Below are 19,362 nucleotides of genomic sequence, written 5' to 3'. Positions count from 1 at the left end.
GGGCTTAATCATTCCCGGAGAACTGCCCTCGAGAGACGCTTCGTCCCTGGAGCCTGGCTCGGATAGTCAGCGCAGCGTCAGTCCCGGGAATGCCTGAAGTTTCCCGACTAGAGCATTTCACCGATCTGAACATTTCCAGAAGGCTCATTCTCTCGCATGTTTTCTGCTAGACCAATTCCAGGAACGACCGCATTCCAGTACGTCTATTCGGCCGTTCCCCCAGGGGTTCATTCGTCTCATTCTCGTCCCGAGGCCGTTCCCTTTTATCCCTATCCCTTTCAGGTTCTCCCTTTTCCCAACTGTCGCAGACCCCTACCGGAGGCAGCGATAACGACTTTGCTCCATATTTGCCGCTGAGGTGATCGCGTTTTTTTTGTTGCCAAGCTTCAGCCAGACCCAGTCACTCAGAAAGCTACGCCTCTCTCTAAGCCAGTACGGTGCTGATCATCGACAGCATGTCGTGGTTCGATTGGACAAGCGGCACGGTCTACGGGACGACTCGTTACTTGAACGGCGAGTGCATATTAATTCAGCCGACATGACGAACAGGCTCGCGCTGGCTGCGGAGGAAAGAGAGCTGATGGGAACAGCTACTCCAGGACTTCCACGAGCCACGTCCGCGTTGACGGCGGCGGCGAGCCATGAATGCGAGCCGGATATTTATGTCTTGTTCCGTCGTATGGAATGCATCGCTGACATAACGAGCGCTGCTTGGCTCGTCGTAGAAGTTCGTTATCGGCGTTCATCTTGGATTCGACGGTTCGCAGTCGCCGCGGGACTTCCGGACACCGATATGGAAGCCCCAAGGTGGTCCTAACCGTCATCCCGCCCGTCCGTCTGCCTGTCCGTCTGTCTGTCAGTGGGGGGGGGGGCGTCTTCGGGAGTCCGAAATGCTCTTCTTATCATCGTGGGGGCATCATCCCGTTTTTGATGTTTGATTGGTCGAGACCTCAGCTGAGAGAAATTGATGCCTCCGAGCCCTGCCCACACAAGCGGCCGGATATTTTGCCGTCACACCGTTGCCTGGGCGGCCTGTGTGTTTCCGACAATAGACTCTTTCCCGGGGTCGGTCTCGCACCTGTTGCCTAGTAGGAGGTCAGTGTGAGGAAAGGTGTCAAACCAGGTTGGCGATGAGATATCGGCCACACATATCTTCTCGAGCTTCGCTCACCATTCCTCATGAGGAGTCATGAGAATGGTTTTTATTCGAAGATGAATTCCCCTAAACACGACCATAGGTCTCACGCTCGAAGGCGTCTCTGAAAGATCGACGTACCCCTAAGAAGACAAAGAATTGTTCTCCGGAAATCTCCTGAAGACGCTCGCGCGAATATTTCGAAGCCCTGTATCCCTGAAAATTGTCTTCACGGAAAACACGCAGAAGTGGGTAAGTTCGAGGTGAATACTCTTCGACATACGTCACGGCAGGAAGTCCCCTCTCCCCTGTCGCAGAAACGCTGTCCATCATCCCGAATCGGGAACACATTTCGCCCAAGTGCAGGGAGCGGACTGTTATTGCGACCTCTCTCCTCGTTACAAGTGCTTGCTGTGGACTCTATAGGTACGCTCAGTGTGTACAAGTTTGTGCACATGTCCGAAGCACGAAAGGGAAACACTTCACGTTTCCGCGTTCCCTATCCCCGTTGGCAGAGACGATCACTTACGTCACTTACTCGGACCGTCCGTCTGAGCGTGCCAAAATGCAATGGCAGACATACTCGGGAATCTGTTGCCCGATGTGGTTTGTTTGCACGGAAGTCGCCCCTTCCGAGCGTCCGGTTCTACGGAGCGGTATGGACACTCCATGGACAAGACCTGGAGGTTCAGAGCGAGGGGTAGTGGAGGGGCCCGGATGCCAGCGGTAGAAAAAACGCGACAAACGAAAGAAACGAACAGCCAGCCCGCGAATGTAGTTAAAGGAGGGGGAATTTATGATTCTCAGAAGAGCGACACGTTTCAGGTGAAAGGTAATCAGGACTCGACGATTATGACGTCGCCTGGCAGAACAACCGCGCGACGAGTAAAGGACGCGAGGAATGGGCAGACGAAGAAGAAGAGGGAACTCGCGCAGACAGAAGTGAATTCCAAGGAGGGGTAAAAACCTCATTGAGACCTTTCCAACGCGTATTCCACACTCTCTCAACCGCTCCTAAGGAGCTAGACTACGTTTCTGAGCAGGGAGTTCAAGAAGAAAAATTACAGAATTATTCTTCTTCTCCTCGGCTAGTCCTCTGACTGAGTGAGCCAACATTCGTCAACAAGACGAACGACGGAAAGATTTACTCCGGGATCGATTTCCTAACGAGCTTGTCCTTTAATTAGTGTCTTAGTTGGCCAGGCGGACTAGCGGCAACGGTGGACCGGTACATCGATTCCGAGTTGCGCAACAACAGACGAAGGCTCGCGTCGAGACTTGCGCAAGCATTCGACCACGGTCGGGACCCGATTCTTCCCCAAAGTCAATCCAGGAGGAATCGTTCTCGCACCGTTATGCATTTACGTTGAGCATGTGAATATTTCAATCAGAACGAGGTGTCTCTCCGGGGCTGTCACGCGTCGCAGTATCCGAGCGCCAACTGATTTACCGAATTAATCATACGGGGAATGACCTCGGGGGACATGGAAAGTATGAGCGAACGCTTTGAGGTATCCAACATGAAATGCATTATTTAGAACCTCGAGCTGAGCAAATTGTAGCTCGTTCGACCAAGATGCTCCTCGCAGGCCCGGCTCGGGCTCGAACGGCACTCGGATATGTATTCATTCGTCCATTGATTAATCCGCACAGCTGAGTGACGAGAGAACAGAAACAGAAACTCACCTATCTATTCTCGAGGCGGTCGCAAGCTTCGATTTGGAGATTTCCCCGCGGCAGACTCACTCATCCCTGAGAGAAGATCGTCGAGCAACTAATTCACAAATCCGAGGTCGATCAGGATCGTAGACTATCACGACATTGGGGCCTAATTTCGAGTATCTCCTGTCATCGACCTCACACTGAAGAACTGAGTCAAAGCTCCGGGTGAACTGAAACGGTTGATGAAGCGACTCCGGAAGCCGTTCAAAAAATTTGTCCGGCGTATGGCGACCACATCGCACACCACAGTACGGTAGCCAGGGATTGAATTTCGGCACTACTCGATACTCTAAACATACGGGGCAACTTCACGGCCCTAGGCGTCGTCGTAGCTGAACTCACTTAAGCGTCAAACGTGTTCAACGTCATCAACAACAAACATCACCCGTACACCTATAACTGTTGTCATCGATGCTGTTCGTCGTAGCCCTACGATACTAAACGGCCGGCGTATCCCAAGTCGACTAGCTTAGAAGATTACAGGTTATGTTACCACGGAGAGTAACGTCGCTGCCGATGGCAGCAGCAGCGGCCGCCAGGCTGACTCGCGTAACGACCGGGTCTTCGTATCGTGTACTGTAGTGCTTCACACATTCAGCGGCCAGCTAAATCTGGGTCGGCCCACCGAGTGGCAACTAAGATGGGAGAGCTCGCAAGCTGCCGCAGGGAGAGGACCTTTCGGGCGAGAGTACCGGAGGGTTCAACGAAGGAGGGAAGGCCCAGCGGCGGCAGAGTTCTCCGCAAGGTCTCCCAAGGCCGCGCGTTCTGAGTGAGTGAGTGAGTGAGTGAATGAGTGAGCGAGCAGACCGACCGACCGATGGCCGAGCAACAACGACGACGATGCTGCCGCCTTGGGAAGAGGGCGGCGAATAGGAGGGAAAGTGATCCAGGAGTCGGAAGCCTCGCGACAGCTGGAATTGACGAAGTCAGGGGAACCACACGCGTCGACATTTGGAGCGATATGCTGTCCTTCGGCTCTGTGCCCTATCTATTCATTCATAGCTCACGATTAGAACCTATGTATATAAATATTCGTTATCACTTTCGCTATGCGTGAACCTCCCTCTTCCATCTTACTTCCCCTCGCCCGGCAGGGTTTCTTGATGAGGAATTCGCGTCTCTAGTCCATCGATTTCCAGCGATCGATAGTTCGGATGGAATCCTCGATTAAGAAGAATGACCGCTTGATCCGGGACACCGTCACTCCCACACCGGGTCGGAGAATGTTTGAATCCATTCCATGGAATTAGCATAAAACACAATAAATATTCTTTAGAAGAGGCTCCTCCAGGTACCGATTCTATTTTAATCGAGAATCGAGACGAATCGAGCTGACACGGTAGCGATTTGCGCCGAGACGGTTCTCGACTAGGATCGTGACGAGGAAAATTGGATGAATTTCTATGAACACAGGAATCTGCTCGTAGCGAAATTTGCATATTTCCTCGGAGTTACGCAACATACGGAACGGATGGGATCTCCGACCACGTAGATCAGACCTATGGACGAGTAGGGGTACGATTCCAGTCACAGCACTGACGCAAGCAAGCAGTAGAAGCGGAGCTCCTCGGACCGTGAGATTTCGGGTCTCGCAATCGTCTGCTGACATACGACACGAACGCTCGGCCATCAGACGATTTCGAGAGAAGCCATTTTTCATCTGGGTTGGGAAAAAATCTGCGTCTCCTCCAATCGGTTGGTCGGTCACGCCCAAGAGGCCATCAACTCGTCGCATCTCCCGGAGCAGGCCACTCATGAGGAAGCGGGCCATCCCACGATGATCGAGGAGCGTTTTCGCTTGTCAGAGATCACGGATCAGAAATCTCGACGCTTCATTTCGCGGATTGCAACCTCCCCAATCGCAAGCTTGGTGTGGTGATGTCTTCACATTGGCGCCTGCAGCGGGCTCATTCCTATGCTTCGGAACCTCCTACCCCTTAGGCCGATTAAGGTTTGTAGTCCATAAAAACCGGCGAGTCCCTTAGGGTCTCGCTAATTGTTTGAGTGGGGGCCTTGTGCTCCGCGAGTATTTAGTATCTTTCTTTTTCTCTGCTGGAGCTTAGATGTTCCGGCGCTCCATCTCTCTGTCTCAATTGCGGAGGATTTTTTTCCTCCATTGCGAGAGGGGCTTCTCGAAGGACGGTCTCAACAGGAGACATCGAGTCACGGGCTCGATCTCAGGGTCTGTCCAGAGACACTGATGACCGAGGATCCGTCGACTTGTATCTGATACGAGTCCACGCTCTAATATCAACGTATCGAGAAAAAAGGAGAAGATCAGATCCGAGGAGTATGAGCTCTTCCAGCTTTCCATCGTAGTCCAGGCTCTCATTGAATCGCACGAAGCGTAAATCTCCAAAATCGTGACGAAGATCGCGTGGTTTTGCACGCGACTTCCGGAGACATGATGTGTGGTATGCGAGACATAGTGAAAAGGATGTCTCATTCAACTCAAGTCGTGGGCAGGCTTCGATCACGGAGCTCCCGAAACCTCGAAGCTCCTTCCGACCCGTCGCGCTAACATGCGATTCTGTTCAAGCTCCCTCAACTCTAATACCATCTGAGTATTCTCTAATCCCGACTATGCTTCAAGCGATCGAACTAAGTCGCGCAGACGATGACGTCTGGTCAGTATAATTCAATCGGCATTGTGTCGAATATTGCATTTGGCCCATGTTTCGATCTGATAGGTATTTCCGAGCTGTGTAGAGGTATTGCGATAGATTTCGACAGGGCTGTGACCTGTGACTATAGGCTCATCGACGAGTTTCGTCCGACATCCCCGAGGGAGGAGCTTGTCGATACTCGCTGCGCGAGCGAAAGTAGCGAAGTCACACTGTCGGACTGGGGCTGGTGGTCGTGAATTGTATAATCGAGGCGACATCCTCAAGCTCCATACGCCTTTGGGATTTGGAACAAGATGATCTTCGAGAAAAATTATTTCACACATGAGGTCAGCGAGAGGGGAATGCTCCCCAATCGGGGGCATAAGAGACCCGTCAAGTATCTCGATTTGTAGGATTAGCGTCTTCTCTTACTATTCCTGCGAGGAGTACGGTTGTCGCCTGGTGACTGGTGAGTCCCAAGCTGCTCAGCGCTGACATATATCGTGGTGGAACATGAATGTTTGGATAGAATTAATCGAGAGAGATCCGGAAGTCCAACATCACTGACTGGAGGACCGGAAGAGAGCTCTCGTGCTCCTACATCCGATCTGATCACGCTGCATCGAGAACGGGGGCTCCGCCGACACGGTAGGCTGGCATTGAAAAATTTCACGATGTGTTCCCCGGCTCGTGCCCTTGTTCGCTCTCGATGTCCCAGCACCGAATCGCCCATGTCGAGTCGTCTTGTAATGATGTCAGCGAGAAGGCGTTCTAATTAGAGCGTTTAATGATCAGAAAAATACAAGCTAATGGAGAAAGACGGCCGTTCTCGGTGACAGAAAGTCCATAGTTCGCGGGCGCTCTCAACTTGCCGCTCCCGAATCGCATCGAGTCTGCTCAGGCATTCACAGACCAGACAATATTTCTGGATTTTACGAAGTCAGACAGAGGGGGTGCTCCTGAGTAATTCTGAATTTACTTCCGAACACCATGGCATTCGGCGAAAAGACCGATCAAACTCAGATAAGCGGAGGACGCTTTTTTTCGCACGAGTCCCGAACATGGAGTGTCACTGAGCCCAAGGACCGAGCCTCGAGACTCAAACGTAGCGTCGGAAAGCTCAGATACCGTGCAAGGGCAATTTCTCAATCACCTCCAGGCGGAAACTTCAGTGTCATGAAGCAGTCGAGACTCGCGTTCGGAAAAAAGGTTTGAAGCAGGAGAGCGAGGGGAAGGAGGAGGAATCTGCGGTCGCTAGAAGACCCGGGAAGATTTTCAATGATAGAAGGACGGCGACAAGGTCGTCGGACCTTGTTCGGAGTCAACTGTGCTCGTTTATGGACAGAACCGCCGCTGTGCTATTCAGAACGCCCGCCAGCCTACTCGGCACCGAGCCCCGAGCTTAGCTTTCGGTCGAGGATCCAGTCTGCCAGTCAGGAACTCACTTAGACCCGGATGGGGAGGTCCCCGGAGTGAAGACGAAGTGTTTTATTTCTCCTTGCTGCGACTTTTTCGTGGATTGTTTTACTCAACAAGTTAAATCGCGCGACATTCGACGTTCCCTTTGTTGTCTCGACGCAACTTCATCCCCGCTCCAGTGACCTATAAAGCGCGAGTCCTCCCCTGTAGTCTCTCACAGAAATAATCGTCGAGCTCTTGGCTCCGTCCCTCAGAGTTTGGTCACACACCAGGACTCTCCTCTCCTCGCATTGAATTGTGCGGGACTCGAGAGAGATGCGAATTCTCAGATTTGCTTTTCTGCTCCAAATCGTCCCTCAGACACAAGTTGCCGACTGACTGCAGTACCTCGTTCCCCTATTCGCGCGCTCTCAGGGGATTCGACCTCCCGGGGCACTTGCCCCCAGCGGTAGATTGTGGAGGACTTTCGTTCGACTGCGAAAGCATCCTTCGTGAAGCAGCAACCAGATCGAGCTCTTCGGTTCGAAATTCAGGCTCCCAAGGTAGAGAATTCACCGTTCTCGCAAAAAGTCTTCCGTTATTCGGTCATCATCATTGGAATCTGCAGCTCCAATGAACTGGGCTGGTGAGGGAGCTGAGGGACTGAGAAGTCGCTCACCTCTGAAGAAGAACATCTCCGATTGAACTGGCCTCTGGTGGTGCCTCCTTCCTCGGTTTTGAGGAAGTTCCGAAGCACTCTTGGCTCGAGGTTCCTGTCCCGGTTCCTCGGCCAATGGTGACCTGAGTGAATTGTAGCGCAGGAAGAATCGGGAACGCTCAAGCGGAACCCTGTCACGTTTTCGTAAGTTGATCGAATCTGTCTGATCGGAATCTGTTGACATCGAAATCGTGAAATAAGAGCGTTGGCGATGAAGCCCTCATACGAGTGACGTTCCGTGGGCGTTGAGGTAGTGAGCTGTTGTCCCTTCCGAAAGGGTTCCCAGCCCGTCAAAAGAGCCGCTGTGAGCCACTCGTGCCAACGATCAGCCCCTCCTCCCCAGGCAGCGTGTACTGGGCGAACCATGACACGGTTGACAGTTCATAACAATACCATGCGACCACCGGGCCTGAGTGGCCCTACATCTTCGAGCTGATATTGGCAAGCTGTCTGTTTCAACGATTTTTTTCGGCTCGCGCAGGCGGTCATTTGATTCGAGCTCTATCACTTTCCTCCCAGGAGAGACTGGGACGTTGACAAGCCGTCGACCAGAGCGGTTGGATTCGAGCGGGAGCCATCTCCCTCGTCCGCCCCGCTGATATTTAGGAGCTCGGGGCTATTTCTCCACGGAGAAGGACAGAAAACCATCATATTAGGCCCCCAAGATGTGGACTCGAGCCATCAGAGGGATCTTACCTGGATAGTGCCAAATTATTCAACGTTTTTCCGGAAGAGCCCAAATTCTGACTCCGAATTATAATCTACCCGCCTCTGCCTTCCAACTGGCTGGTAACACCCTGGATGTTCGAACACTAGCCTAGACGATAGATAGACTTAATCCTTAGCTCCTGGATTCTTCTCATTCCGAGTGAGATTGATGGGTCAAAAAAACTTCGGTTTCCATTCCTGTAGCACAGCGTCACATAATTTGCGGAGTCGTTCGAGCTGCATACAGGATCATTTCCGCAGACGGGTCTGGAAATATCTCGATTCCGGAGAATTCGTAGAGTCCCATCCAGGGGAATATCATTCGGGAAATATTTGCCACAGCAGAAGAAATTCAATCAGTTTTAATGAGTGGGGGGGGGGCTCGGGAGCCGGTTCAATCAAGACATCGAATGATCGCAGGTCTCCAGGATAGTCGCACTGAGCTGTTTCGTTGAGAGAATCCAAGACACGCTGCTATTATCCGACTCGAAGCTCCGAGAAAATAATTCTCGATGATTTTCCCCAGCAGTGCGTGACTCTAAGTCTTCACCTCCGGCATCCAGGCCGAAAGCTAGGTTCTCATCGGAGGGATGTCGATGCCGCATGTGAAATGGTATTTAGAAACGAGAGGCATTGTCCCGAACCATGCAAGACGATCATGACTATGTACAGCATCCAACAGTCAAGTTTCTACTTCAGACTCTCACTAGAGCTGCCGAATCCGAGGACCATCTCTCTTGTCACAAATAACCATAACCACACGATGAATACCCGGATCATCGGAAGTGGCTCGTTGAGGTTCCGGTCTCGTCAGTGATCCCCATCAGTTATTTCTCAAAGATTCCGAGCGATAGAGGGCATCATCTATCTTCTCGCAACCGACGCTAGATTGGAGTACTTATGAGTCACGTAACATACAAGCTCGTCAATTCTAGAACGTCAGCACTCCGAGAGAGTTTCCGTGTGGGCTTCGATCGTTCATCGGAGTTTTTGGCGAGCCCGATCAGAGGACGGGAAGGGCGACCGACGGAATAGTGCGATGTCGCCCAAGGCCTTCCTCGGTTGCCTCCCCCGCCGGAGGCGCGAGAGCAACATTTTATAAAGTATGTACATAATGTGAATCACTCCTACAATAATCGCTCCAGATGAGCAGGTCTCGCTATACTCGGAGCTGAAGACGTGCTCTACTTAAGGCGGCGACGTGCTTATCTGAGAGTAATTTGCATTCGATGGTCCCTCTGATCGAATGCAAATTGAGGTGGATGTTTTGACCCTTCTTCTCCACACTTCCCTCCAGGACAGACTTCTCACGCGACGTGTCTCCTGGAGCCACTCCCACTTGTCTAACAGCTGTCTGTTCCCTCCTAAGAAATTCGAGGGCCTGTAGTTAAAAAAAAAAAAATCCTCTACAACATGAACTTCGTCCCTCCTCAGAAACACGTCTTTCCACTATCTCTGAGAGACTGCACCTGTTCATCATCGTCAATTCAGCGGCGGGAATGACCGCATGTCTCGTAGAATGTTCGCAGAGCAACGGGAAGTCGACAGAAAACCCAAACGGCCCTGAGCAATCACTTCGGCCGACGACGTCGCTGGAAAACTGCGCCGTTCCTAAGGCTAATTCCTTGGAAGCATTCCTTCTCGACGTCTGCCCTCACTAATGAAGACGCGCTCATCAAGGAGGATCTGTTCCGTCGACTTTTCGCGTCCAGGTCTTTTGTTTCGAGCGGGTTCCTCTGAGACGACGGATCCAGATCCGAATTAAACGGGCACATCGAAGAGAAGTCGAAGGACGACGAGATGGCCGCCGCCCCTGCGGGACGCCAGATCTCGCGATCGCTCCACGGCGATTAAAGGGATCGGTCGAATAGCGAATGGGACCGGTGACCTCGCGTGGATTCGAGGAATCACGTCGAGGCCCACGGGAAGTTTGCGCGCTCTCAAAGTCTGCACATGTTTCGCTGGTTCTCCTTCCTTTGACCCGACGGCAAGACTGCGCATACGCCGACAGCACGGGGCAGTCTCCCTCTTGGCATAAACCAAGAAAAGGAGGAGGCTGACGCAAGCGGGAGCCAACATGACTCCTGGATTCCAGCAAGAGGATTTTCCTGCCGATCGCTCATTTCGGAACTTCGAGCGAACCAATCAGAGTTCGAGTTTTTTACCTACTCACCTACAAAGCTGATTCAAAACCCTCGCGAGTCTATCGGGATTTGATCTTTTATTACTCGTCGACATGTTCGTCTTTTCGAAATGAATGAGAATTTCGGAAACAAGCCGCCCGGCGAGTTGAGGTTTTTCATGTAACCCTTCACGTTGAGGGTTACTTGCGATCTGATCCCAGCTTCGCGGGGCTTACAAGTCGATATCTGCCTCAAAGCCTCCGGCCCGATAAGGTTCCGAGTGCGCGAGGGTGTCTAGCGATTCTGAGGGGCAAGAGCGAGTTTCCTACTTCCCCTTCTTCCAGATTCCCGATCGATCGACGATTCGTTGAGGCTCATCCGAATTTACTCCTGAAGCGTCGAAAGTTCTCTTGGCGACATTCTGGTTCTCACCATTCTCTTCATGGGTTATTCCGTCTCATAGATGATTTCTCGTATTGTGAAGTATCGAGGTGGTATTACATCGGTTCAGATAATGTTCCCCGATGGAGTCCACCTCGTCGTTTCCCGTGCCGTCCACCGTCTGGCGCGGTATCTCTGAAGAATCGATACGCGACTCCCGCAGGAAAAAGTCTGACGAATTCCCCACTGTTCAAGTCCCATCTGCGCGTGCCATGAGCTCACGAATCAGATTACTTTCCTTCTTCTAGGATTCTAGGGGATGCGTGTGACCGTTGACCAACCTCTCGTCTTGCGTTCGGCAGGCGGAATAATCTTGAGATGAAGCTTGATCGTCGACAATTGGTTCTGTTCGGCACATACACGCATTCACATTCTTCGGCATTTTCATCGAGCAATGCGAGATCCAAACATACCGATGCGTCATGTGGATGGCCCATCTGCATCTACAAGATCGAAGAGGTGAGTTTGTGCCCTCGTTCACAGATGAATCACGAATGTTACGGGAAGAGTTTTCCGATGGTGGTACTAGTGTAAGAACGTCGTTGAGTACTCGCACACACGTTTTCATACCTGTAATTATAATTCATAACAGTCGGGGGAATCGACGTCGATTCTCGTCGGCTCCGCCAGGCATGCCTTCGCCGTGGCGGATCCAGAGTTTTCGACGGGTGAGGTGTGAGGTGGGGATCTATGTAAGCTGACAGGGAAGGGGGCTCCTTTCACCAGTGCAGTAGTATAGGGAGAAGGGACGATTGAGGAGGGGTTACGAATCCCGCGACGTGAAGACCTTCGAGATGTGGACCGAGACTGGGAACCGATCAAAGGGAAATCAGGCGAGAGAAAGCCAGCTAACAAGCCCTTCAGGGTTGCCGGTGGCAGGACTACCTATTCGCATTAAGACAACGAAGGCGGCTCTATCATTATTCCGCCAAGCTCGACGCGAATCGCAAGATCGAGATCGACGGCCTGAGGCATCGCGCCCCCCGTCAAGTCGTTTCCGGAATTCAGGGATTCATTGCGTGAAGCTGATGGCTTCTAACGACGCATTCGTACTCGCCACGCTCATGGAATGCGGCTGGCTCATACTTGCTTGAGAGCACCCTCCGCGATGATCTCGGACCCCCTGAATTTGATGGGAGAAGCGTCCGAATCGCAGGTTTCAACGGCGGAAGTTCCATCGTCGGCACTGAGTAAACCGACGAACGATTTCCGCAGTCGTGGCCTCAGATCTCACCGTGAGTTTCGCGGCACATCATTCTTCTTGCGATTATAGGATGGAATTATTTTGCCGTACCGATCCACTTTCTACATCGTGGAGGCCCGATCTCTGATCACCGGATCGCCCTCTAGATCAGGATTCTTATAAGGGCTTATTCGACGGAAAATAGGGAATTTTCTTTATCTGGCCGAGCCACCGACGAGTACGTTTGGAATGACGTCGCACAGGTCCGAGCACAGCCGAGGACTTCGGAGGGGGCCTCGCGCTGGAGAAGGATCAAGAATCGCTGCTCTAGACAATCATTTTTCAGGCCATCACCGGCGGAATAGCCGTGATGACCTTCTCTGGGCGTTTGGAAAAAAGAATACGAGAAACAGGAGTCTCCGCAAGGAACTGAGGAATGCCTGCTGCATATTATTAGGCAGCACACTCATTCTGTGCTCACTCGTTTACATATTGATGAAACAAACACAGGAAGAGAATCGGAGTTTTACCAATGATACTTTAGGTCAGGAATTGCGCCGCAGGACCGATCTGCGACCGCCCCTGCACTGATCGAATGAACACTTCACGCGATCGGGGACCTTGGCACGCTACCACAATCGGTCTTTCAGAGAAGAAGGAGGAAGGAAAGACCGTAGCTTTCTGAAGGAGTGCGAATCGTGCTATTGAGAGAGGCGTGCCGGAAGCTAGCTAGCATTTGCTGAAGTTGGCGAAGCTAGCACATTTGGGACACACACACACACATCTCCATCTTCCCCCCTCGGAAATGACGAATCCTCCGTTGACGTTCTCTTGATGAGCAGGCTCGAATTGCAGTCGAAGACACTGTGGCCAATGGGGGATATAGACGTTTGTTCTCATCATCATTCACATCATCTTCATCATCATCTGATCCTATTGAAACACGACTTGATGCAATGAAAACGAGGTTGGAAACGTTCCCTGATGACGTCTATCCCCACCTGTGCCGGGTACGAGCCCCTGATTCAACGCTTCTGGAATTGATTCCTAGAGAGCTCTACTCATGTGGATATGACATTGACGTTGGGAGAGCTGCAAGTGAGCAGATGGGTCAGACATATCGTGCCTCAGAAGATCTGGTTCTTTTGGAGGCGGGAGACATCCTTGGCAGTGCATTCGGTGATCACTCGCAATGCGCCCCGGAACATAGGATTCGAGAATTATCATGTGGAAGACGAGGAAACCATCCGCGATAGCGAGGCACATATTTTCATTCCAACTTTCATTCAAGCGATCAGTCATTCGCGTGTCTCGTCAGTCGACAAATTTCACTTCTATTTCACGATTCCACATTGAAGCGTGATCAATTATTATCAGTCATCACAAATCTGTAACTTCCACGCAGGACCTTCCCCGAGGGTCCAGCTTGAAAATAAATCAATCCGAATCCTCGCTCACATCCAACATCGTTCTGAACCACCCCTCCTCCACAATTCTGCACCAGGTCTCTCTCCCTCACGTCGGAATCCTGATTCGGCTTCAAGCTCAAAGAGAACAGTCGATCAATATATGTATGTTCGTCATTGATGTAGAGGGGGGTAAATTGAATTCGCTTGTTGGAAAATACGGCACCGCACCGTAGCGTAAGACGAAAAGACTCCGCTAAGTGAGAGGGACAACAGCTGGCGTGCGTGGGTACCTACCTACCTGTAGTCCGGGATGCTTAATGAGAATCTAAGATTCTTCAAAAAATGAGAGCTCGTGGGCCGGTATCGCCACGACGAGAGAGAGGACTCGGAAAAGAAATGTATCGAACATGCGAAGCCAAGAAGGTCCTCGCTCCCTTAAACCGCTACAACCAAGGCGTCAAGTCCAATTATGTGCGCGAAAATTCGCGAAAATTACGTGCCCCATGGGCACAGTTGATCAGTTTGGAAAGAGAGTAATGAGAACGACGTGGATGAAAATCTCGTTATTTATATCACACTCATCCGTACGATAAACGCCGACTCAGTCCTTCAACGGGTTTTTCGACTTCTTCCATAATCGAATCTATCCACAGCTGCCGTCCTCTGGGCCGTGTAACCATCTTTCCAGAACCTTTGTACAATCAAATTCCTTCTTTCCTAACTTCCGATTGACAATATTGTGCTGTTCACACATCCACTGGGAGAGAGCTTCTCGCGAAGACACCTGGAAGATAATCAATTCGCTTTAGAGGACTGAATCCAGAGCACAGGTAAGAGCAATGATCGGCTCCAATCTTGCGCGACCGCATATCGGGTCAACGAGAGTTCTCGACTTGTTATGAATTCGTTACCTTCGGTGGAGATTGCTCCATCTCTGTCCTGAAATCCGCAGCGCAATGGTCGCATGGATAGAATTTGCCAAGCAAGTCCAGAAACGTCTTCATTCCTGCTTGCTGCTCGAGACTGGGTTTCTTCGGGAAATACGCCGCTACGGTATGCAAGAAGGACCATGTGTGCTGACCGAGCTGGTCTCGATCTAGAGGACAATCTTTGGGCACAGCAGTGGCCTTCCCCGATTTGGACTTCAATAATGATTTGAAGTTAGTGCATGCTCGGCACGGGGCATCTCCATCGTGCGGGGGAGTCCGGGACCGAGGCGAGTGCCGCGTCCGTGATTCGTAGTCCCCATATTCCATCACCTGTCGGTTAGACGAGCGAATTCATCCGATGGGAAGATGACTACTGGATTGACATCTTGAGGTCGATACTGGAGTTTCTCGAGGGACAGAAATAGAGCTATTCGCCGGAATTCTGAGAGAGATTCCAGTATCGCATCTCAAGGATTCTGATGCCTGGTCTCTCTTAGATGGGTTGAAATTGTGCCAGTGAGTCAAGAGAATCGCGCCATTGGGAAGAATCGTTAGGCTGGAGAATGGAATCTACTAATTGCTCCATCAATTGAGTATCCATCTGGACTCAGTGATCCCGACGCGCGGGCCAGCGTCATCGTCTGGAGTTCATCTATCGACAAGTTGATGCGCGATCTCGTCGAAGGCTCTCGAAGTGGGCTCACCGGTCAAGGGCTACGCAACTCTTATCGTGTCTGGTGTTACGATTTCCGAATGACGCTCACTGCAAGTAAGTCCTTAGCAGCACAATTGTAAGTACAGTCTGAACGAGTGCTTTGAACGAATCGATACCGTCAGGACATATCACCGGTCGGTTTTTGTAGTGCGTTCGAAACAATCATATGAGATCTATCCTAGACCCGACTTTGAAACGGCCTCTGTATCCAGCAAGCAGCGCTGCGAGATTCAGCGAGCGCCTTGGAGAAAGGGCAAATCCTCCTCCATCCAACTCGCATGTTCTCTCAGAAGTGTGCTCTGACTCCGTGGTTGTAGCAATGACTCGAATCGTGCCAAGTTAGAACTCTCGTAGCGGGCGTTTCGTGAGGATCAGAACGCTGTTCTCGTCAAGGCGATGGAGGCAGGTTTTTGCATCGAGGGAGCTGAGTTCCGCGGTGAAGGCAACTCGAGCCTGGTTTGCGCTCTGAAGGTTCGTATCATCCGTACAGGTGTTTTGACCTCGTGAGCACACTCGTGAAAAACTCTCGACCGAGCTCTCTCTATCTCCGGAGTCGGAACCAAATCGAATAACCCCTCTGAGCAGAGGTCACTAGAAACTTCCACTCGAGCCGCACCACGCGCAGCGCGATGAGCATTCTTATCGGAGTCTCTCAGCTGGGCCAGCGTTCGAAAAACTCGATTCGGAAGCGAACAGGAGAATTCTGCCGTCCATCGTTTCTCCCCTCCTTGTGGTGTAGGGTCTCATAGGCGGCAGGGCTCTCGATACTCTCGCCTTTTCCCCGTATATTTAATTTTCGGTCCAGAGCTTAGATCTACGATATGGTATGAATTTTTTTTTACATTCATCGCCGATTTTCATTCGAATCACCTGCCATGTTTGAGAACTTCCCGACGGTGCGGACAGTATAGCTAGAGCTCGAAGCTCGTACACGGAGTATTTAGAGGGAATTTCTCGAGTGCCGATCACTATCGGAAAGGTCGCGCTATGGTGCGGGCTGATCCCCCGAACCGACACGGGACCTTCGAGTTTCAACGCAGAGTTGCCTTCATAGCCTCTGCCGTGGAAATGCTCTTGTTGTCAAAGGCGTCTAATTACAATCAACGAGATGTTTTCCTACTCATTATGATGGCAAGGAAACGGCCGTTTCACTGCAATTATAAGCCAACCGTGTCAAGTGTCATTGCACAGTGTGCCGCTTTTTCTTGTTGATGAGTTACAATTGCCAATTAGAACGCTCTGTTTCCTGATTACAGGACGGCGCCAGCGTCCTCAAGCTGAAGAAGACATCTGTGGTGTTCAATGAGGTGAGTTCTTGCACGCGCGCAGCGGACAGACTCTCGTCGACGATTCTATCGATCGGCTCTATTCTAGATTTCTTTGGCCCCGGCTCATTAAAGTATTCCCTCCATTGTTCTGTCGGAGCTGGGCATCCTGATATGTGGAGTGTTGGGGTGATTTCTCGGTGGGGTCGGAACATGATCGCCGAAAATGGTTTGTCCTTCCAGAACGTTCCGGTAATCGAAGAAGATTGGCTCGGGCTGCACAAATATCAAGTCTCATTCATAAGAAACGTCGCCGTGCCTTTGTTCGGAGCATCGCTAGTCGACATACCCGTGAGTGCATCGGAGTTTTAAGATCGTTTGACTTTTGCTTCGCGTGCGAACATTTAGATATCGCTCCTCCGGATTTCCTTGAATGGTATCGGCCGTCTTCCAACTATGATAAATACAGCACGGCCGCCAGCGTTCGGTGGTTCGACGATGTGATATGTTGAACGGATCGCGGGAATCCTCAGAAACGTCCGATCTAAATTGACAGCCGTATGCCGGAATCGGGGTATAAACTAGTCAGTTTTCGTTTTCGATCGGCTCCGAATGGGTCGATCATAGACTCGATCTCTACCGTGTTTCTCAATGACGTTTTTCAGACCATCGTTCAGCTCCGAGGCGAGGACATCGCTAAACTCAACAACCTCGTTCGTCAGGACCGCGCCATTCATCGTCTGAAGAAAACACTAAGTCCATCCTTGAACTGCGGACTCGTATTCCCAGACAATTGTTTATTCAAATCCTTACCGCAAAACAGTAAGTTCGACCACATAGAAATTCTTGGCCTTGAATGCTCACGACGTGGAATCCGCACCGGAAGCCCGGCGAGTAGACGGGAGCGAGCGTGATCGACCTGGTGCGGTTCCTTACGTCAGTCTTGTGACTCGAGCGTAAAAAACCGGAAGAACACTCACACGAACGGCGTAATGTTACGTCACTGCCTCAGTATCCGCGGGAGGCCCTCGAGGAAGCGTGACAATGAGACCTTTCGGCACGGGAACAATGATAATTTTCGTTTTCATACTAAAACTCTTCACTGAGACGGCGATTTTCTTCCCAGATATCCCTCTCGAGGGTCCTCTCGTATGCGTTGAGCTCAAAACGAAAATGGGTTTCTTGCCGGTCGGGATACCGCCCGATCTGCAGCTGAAATCGCGTATCTGTCGCTTCCATCTCGTACAAAACCGCAAATTCCGACAAGGCCGGGTACAGCAAATAAGCAATTACTGCCCTCTGGATCTGTTCAGCGGATGTCCTGAACGGATGGAGTGCGCCATCCTAGAACTACTGCACAATCCGCAGAACAATCTGCGAGTCTTCTGTGATCGTCGTCAAATTTTCGGGGGGGAACGGAATCGTTCTCAACTGGATCTTCGCGAGTTCTTCAAGCTCGCTCGCGACCGAGGTGCGAGAGATCTATGCAATCTGATAAAGATGGCTCTTTGTCTTCCGCTCAAAGAGGATCGTTGCAAGGAAGCCACTCTCGGTGCAGCCAGGGTGGAGTTGCGCGACTGTTTGTTTTCAACGAAGTGTTGCTGCGATACGGGTTCGAGCGGTACGTGTCCCTCGGAGCTGATTCCTGTCGTAAAATCTGACGGAAAAATCCCTTCCCTCCTAATAACAAGACTTCATTCACAGAGTCCAGACACCGTATTCCGGAACGCTCCGTGCTGTGGAGAATACTGCAGTGTCAACAACTGAGCTCAGAAGACGTTTCAAAAATTTATCGTTCGACTTACGCCCATCATGAGCCGGACCGATTCTTCAATAAAATGTACCCAGAGGCCGTGATCCCGAAAAACATCCTGAGTGAGACCAAGATTCAGTGTGAATCTCAAGAAGAATTCGAGCACCGTGTGCTTTGGAAATTCCTCGTAGCTCTCACATGCCGGGACTGTTCCGTCATGCTGACCATGCAACGAATCTCAAAGAGCTGGAGTGGCAAGCCGAGGTATTTCGCTAGTCTATACTTCCGGGAGACTTCCTATTTACACATTCTGCATTTGGTCGTGGAATGTCATCTGTAAGTCATTGTTATCAAAAACATTTCGGATTCCAGCGACCCGAAACTCAATGTTCTGGAATATGGCGGTCAGCGATATCTCCTCTCCATCGGTGTGGTCGATCTAGAACCGAAGAAACTTGATCGAGTCGCGAAGCAGTTTCAGGATGACCTCAGCATGATAAACAATTTCTCCATGGAGTTCTAGATGAATCCGTACCTGGTATCGGTTATCCCCATTAGATAAATCGAATTCCTACAATAATTCACTCTATTTACACTCAGGCAAAGTCTACAAAGATACTTAGATAGCTCTGGTATCCTCTACACCTGTAATCGTTAATGTTTCTTCGGAAGTTATAAGCGACTATGTGATCAAACCCTCGAACAGCATGAGAATGCCTACTCGACCTAAGCGGAATCCCGCAGCTAAGAGGCCGGGGATCGGAGCACATCTATTAGTCTCCCAAGTTCCCGAAATCGTGCGCTTACAAGACCGAAATAGGATCTCTTCCAGTCGATTGTCCAGAAACCTCGTTTGCGGGAAGGTCGAAAGACTATGAAGAGGTCTGCAGAATCTCCTAAAAATATCGGAGAGCTAGATTCTGCATCAATGGACAGTTTCTGCGGTGGTACCAATTTTTAGAGTTTTTGAACCCGAACTTGACGAACCATGTAGAGAAACTGATCATGATGATCGTTCCGAGAACTTCGAGAGAGACATGATACGGATAAATTGGCCCCGGGCTCCGAGCATTGACAAAACTCTGACGTAGTTATCTCGAAAGTATATTTTCCCATGGAAGTTCTAAAGCATGAGAACAAATCGTGTTTAGGTGAAGAAAGCCGCCGACCGACAGCACCAACGTGTCTCAGGCCCTCGCTTCGGCCTGAGCTCATGTCGATGACGACGGTCCGGATTCGAGTGACAGAGAAGGGGAG

The 19,362-nt window shown here is 51.0% G+C and overlaps 2 protein-coding genes across 2 annotated transcripts; one reads left to right on the top strand and one right to left on the bottom strand.

The window, feature by feature from the left end:
* Positions 1–14,086: 14,086 nt before the first annotated feature.
* Positions 14,087–15,247, bottom strand: Alr (Evr1_Alr domain-containing protein Alr). The gene is made up of 3 exons (XM_003748165.1): positions 15,077–15,247; positions 14,355–14,702; positions 14,087–14,227 (listed from the first exon to the last, which is right to left on the bottom strand). The coding sequence occupies exons 2-3, from the start codon at positions 14,697–14,699 to the stop codon at positions 14,087–14,089; spliced, it is 486 nt and encodes a 161-aa protein (XP_003748213.1). The 5' UTR covers positions 14,700–14,702; positions 15,077–15,247.
* A 236-nt stretch (positions 15,248–15,483) lies between these two features.
* Ipk1 (Inositol phosphate kinase 1) lies at positions 15,484–18,783 on the top strand. Its single transcript, XM_029112811.1, has 7 exons — positions 15,484–15,558; positions 16,344–16,394; positions 16,596–16,703; positions 17,018–17,174; positions 17,479–18,002; positions 18,059–18,369; positions 18,478–18,783. The coding sequence occupies exons 1-7, from the start codon at positions 15,484–15,486 to the stop codon at positions 18,626–18,628; spliced, it is 1,377 nt and encodes a 458-aa protein (XP_028968644.1). The 3' UTR covers positions 18,629–18,783.
* The last annotated feature ends 579 nt before the right edge of the window (positions 18,784–19,362 follow it).

The sequence above is a fragment of the Galendromus occidentalis genome, unplaced genomic scaffold (assembly GCF_000255335.2).
Source record: "Galendromus occidentalis unplaced genomic scaffold, Mocc_1.1 scf7180000077528, whole genome shotgun sequence".
NCBI lineage: Eukaryota > Metazoa > Arthropoda > Arachnida > Mesostigmata > Phytoseiidae > Galendromus > Galendromus occidentalis.
The sequence above is the reverse complement of the archived record's forward strand: the minus strand, read 5'-3'. Positions and strand labels throughout refer to the sequence as shown.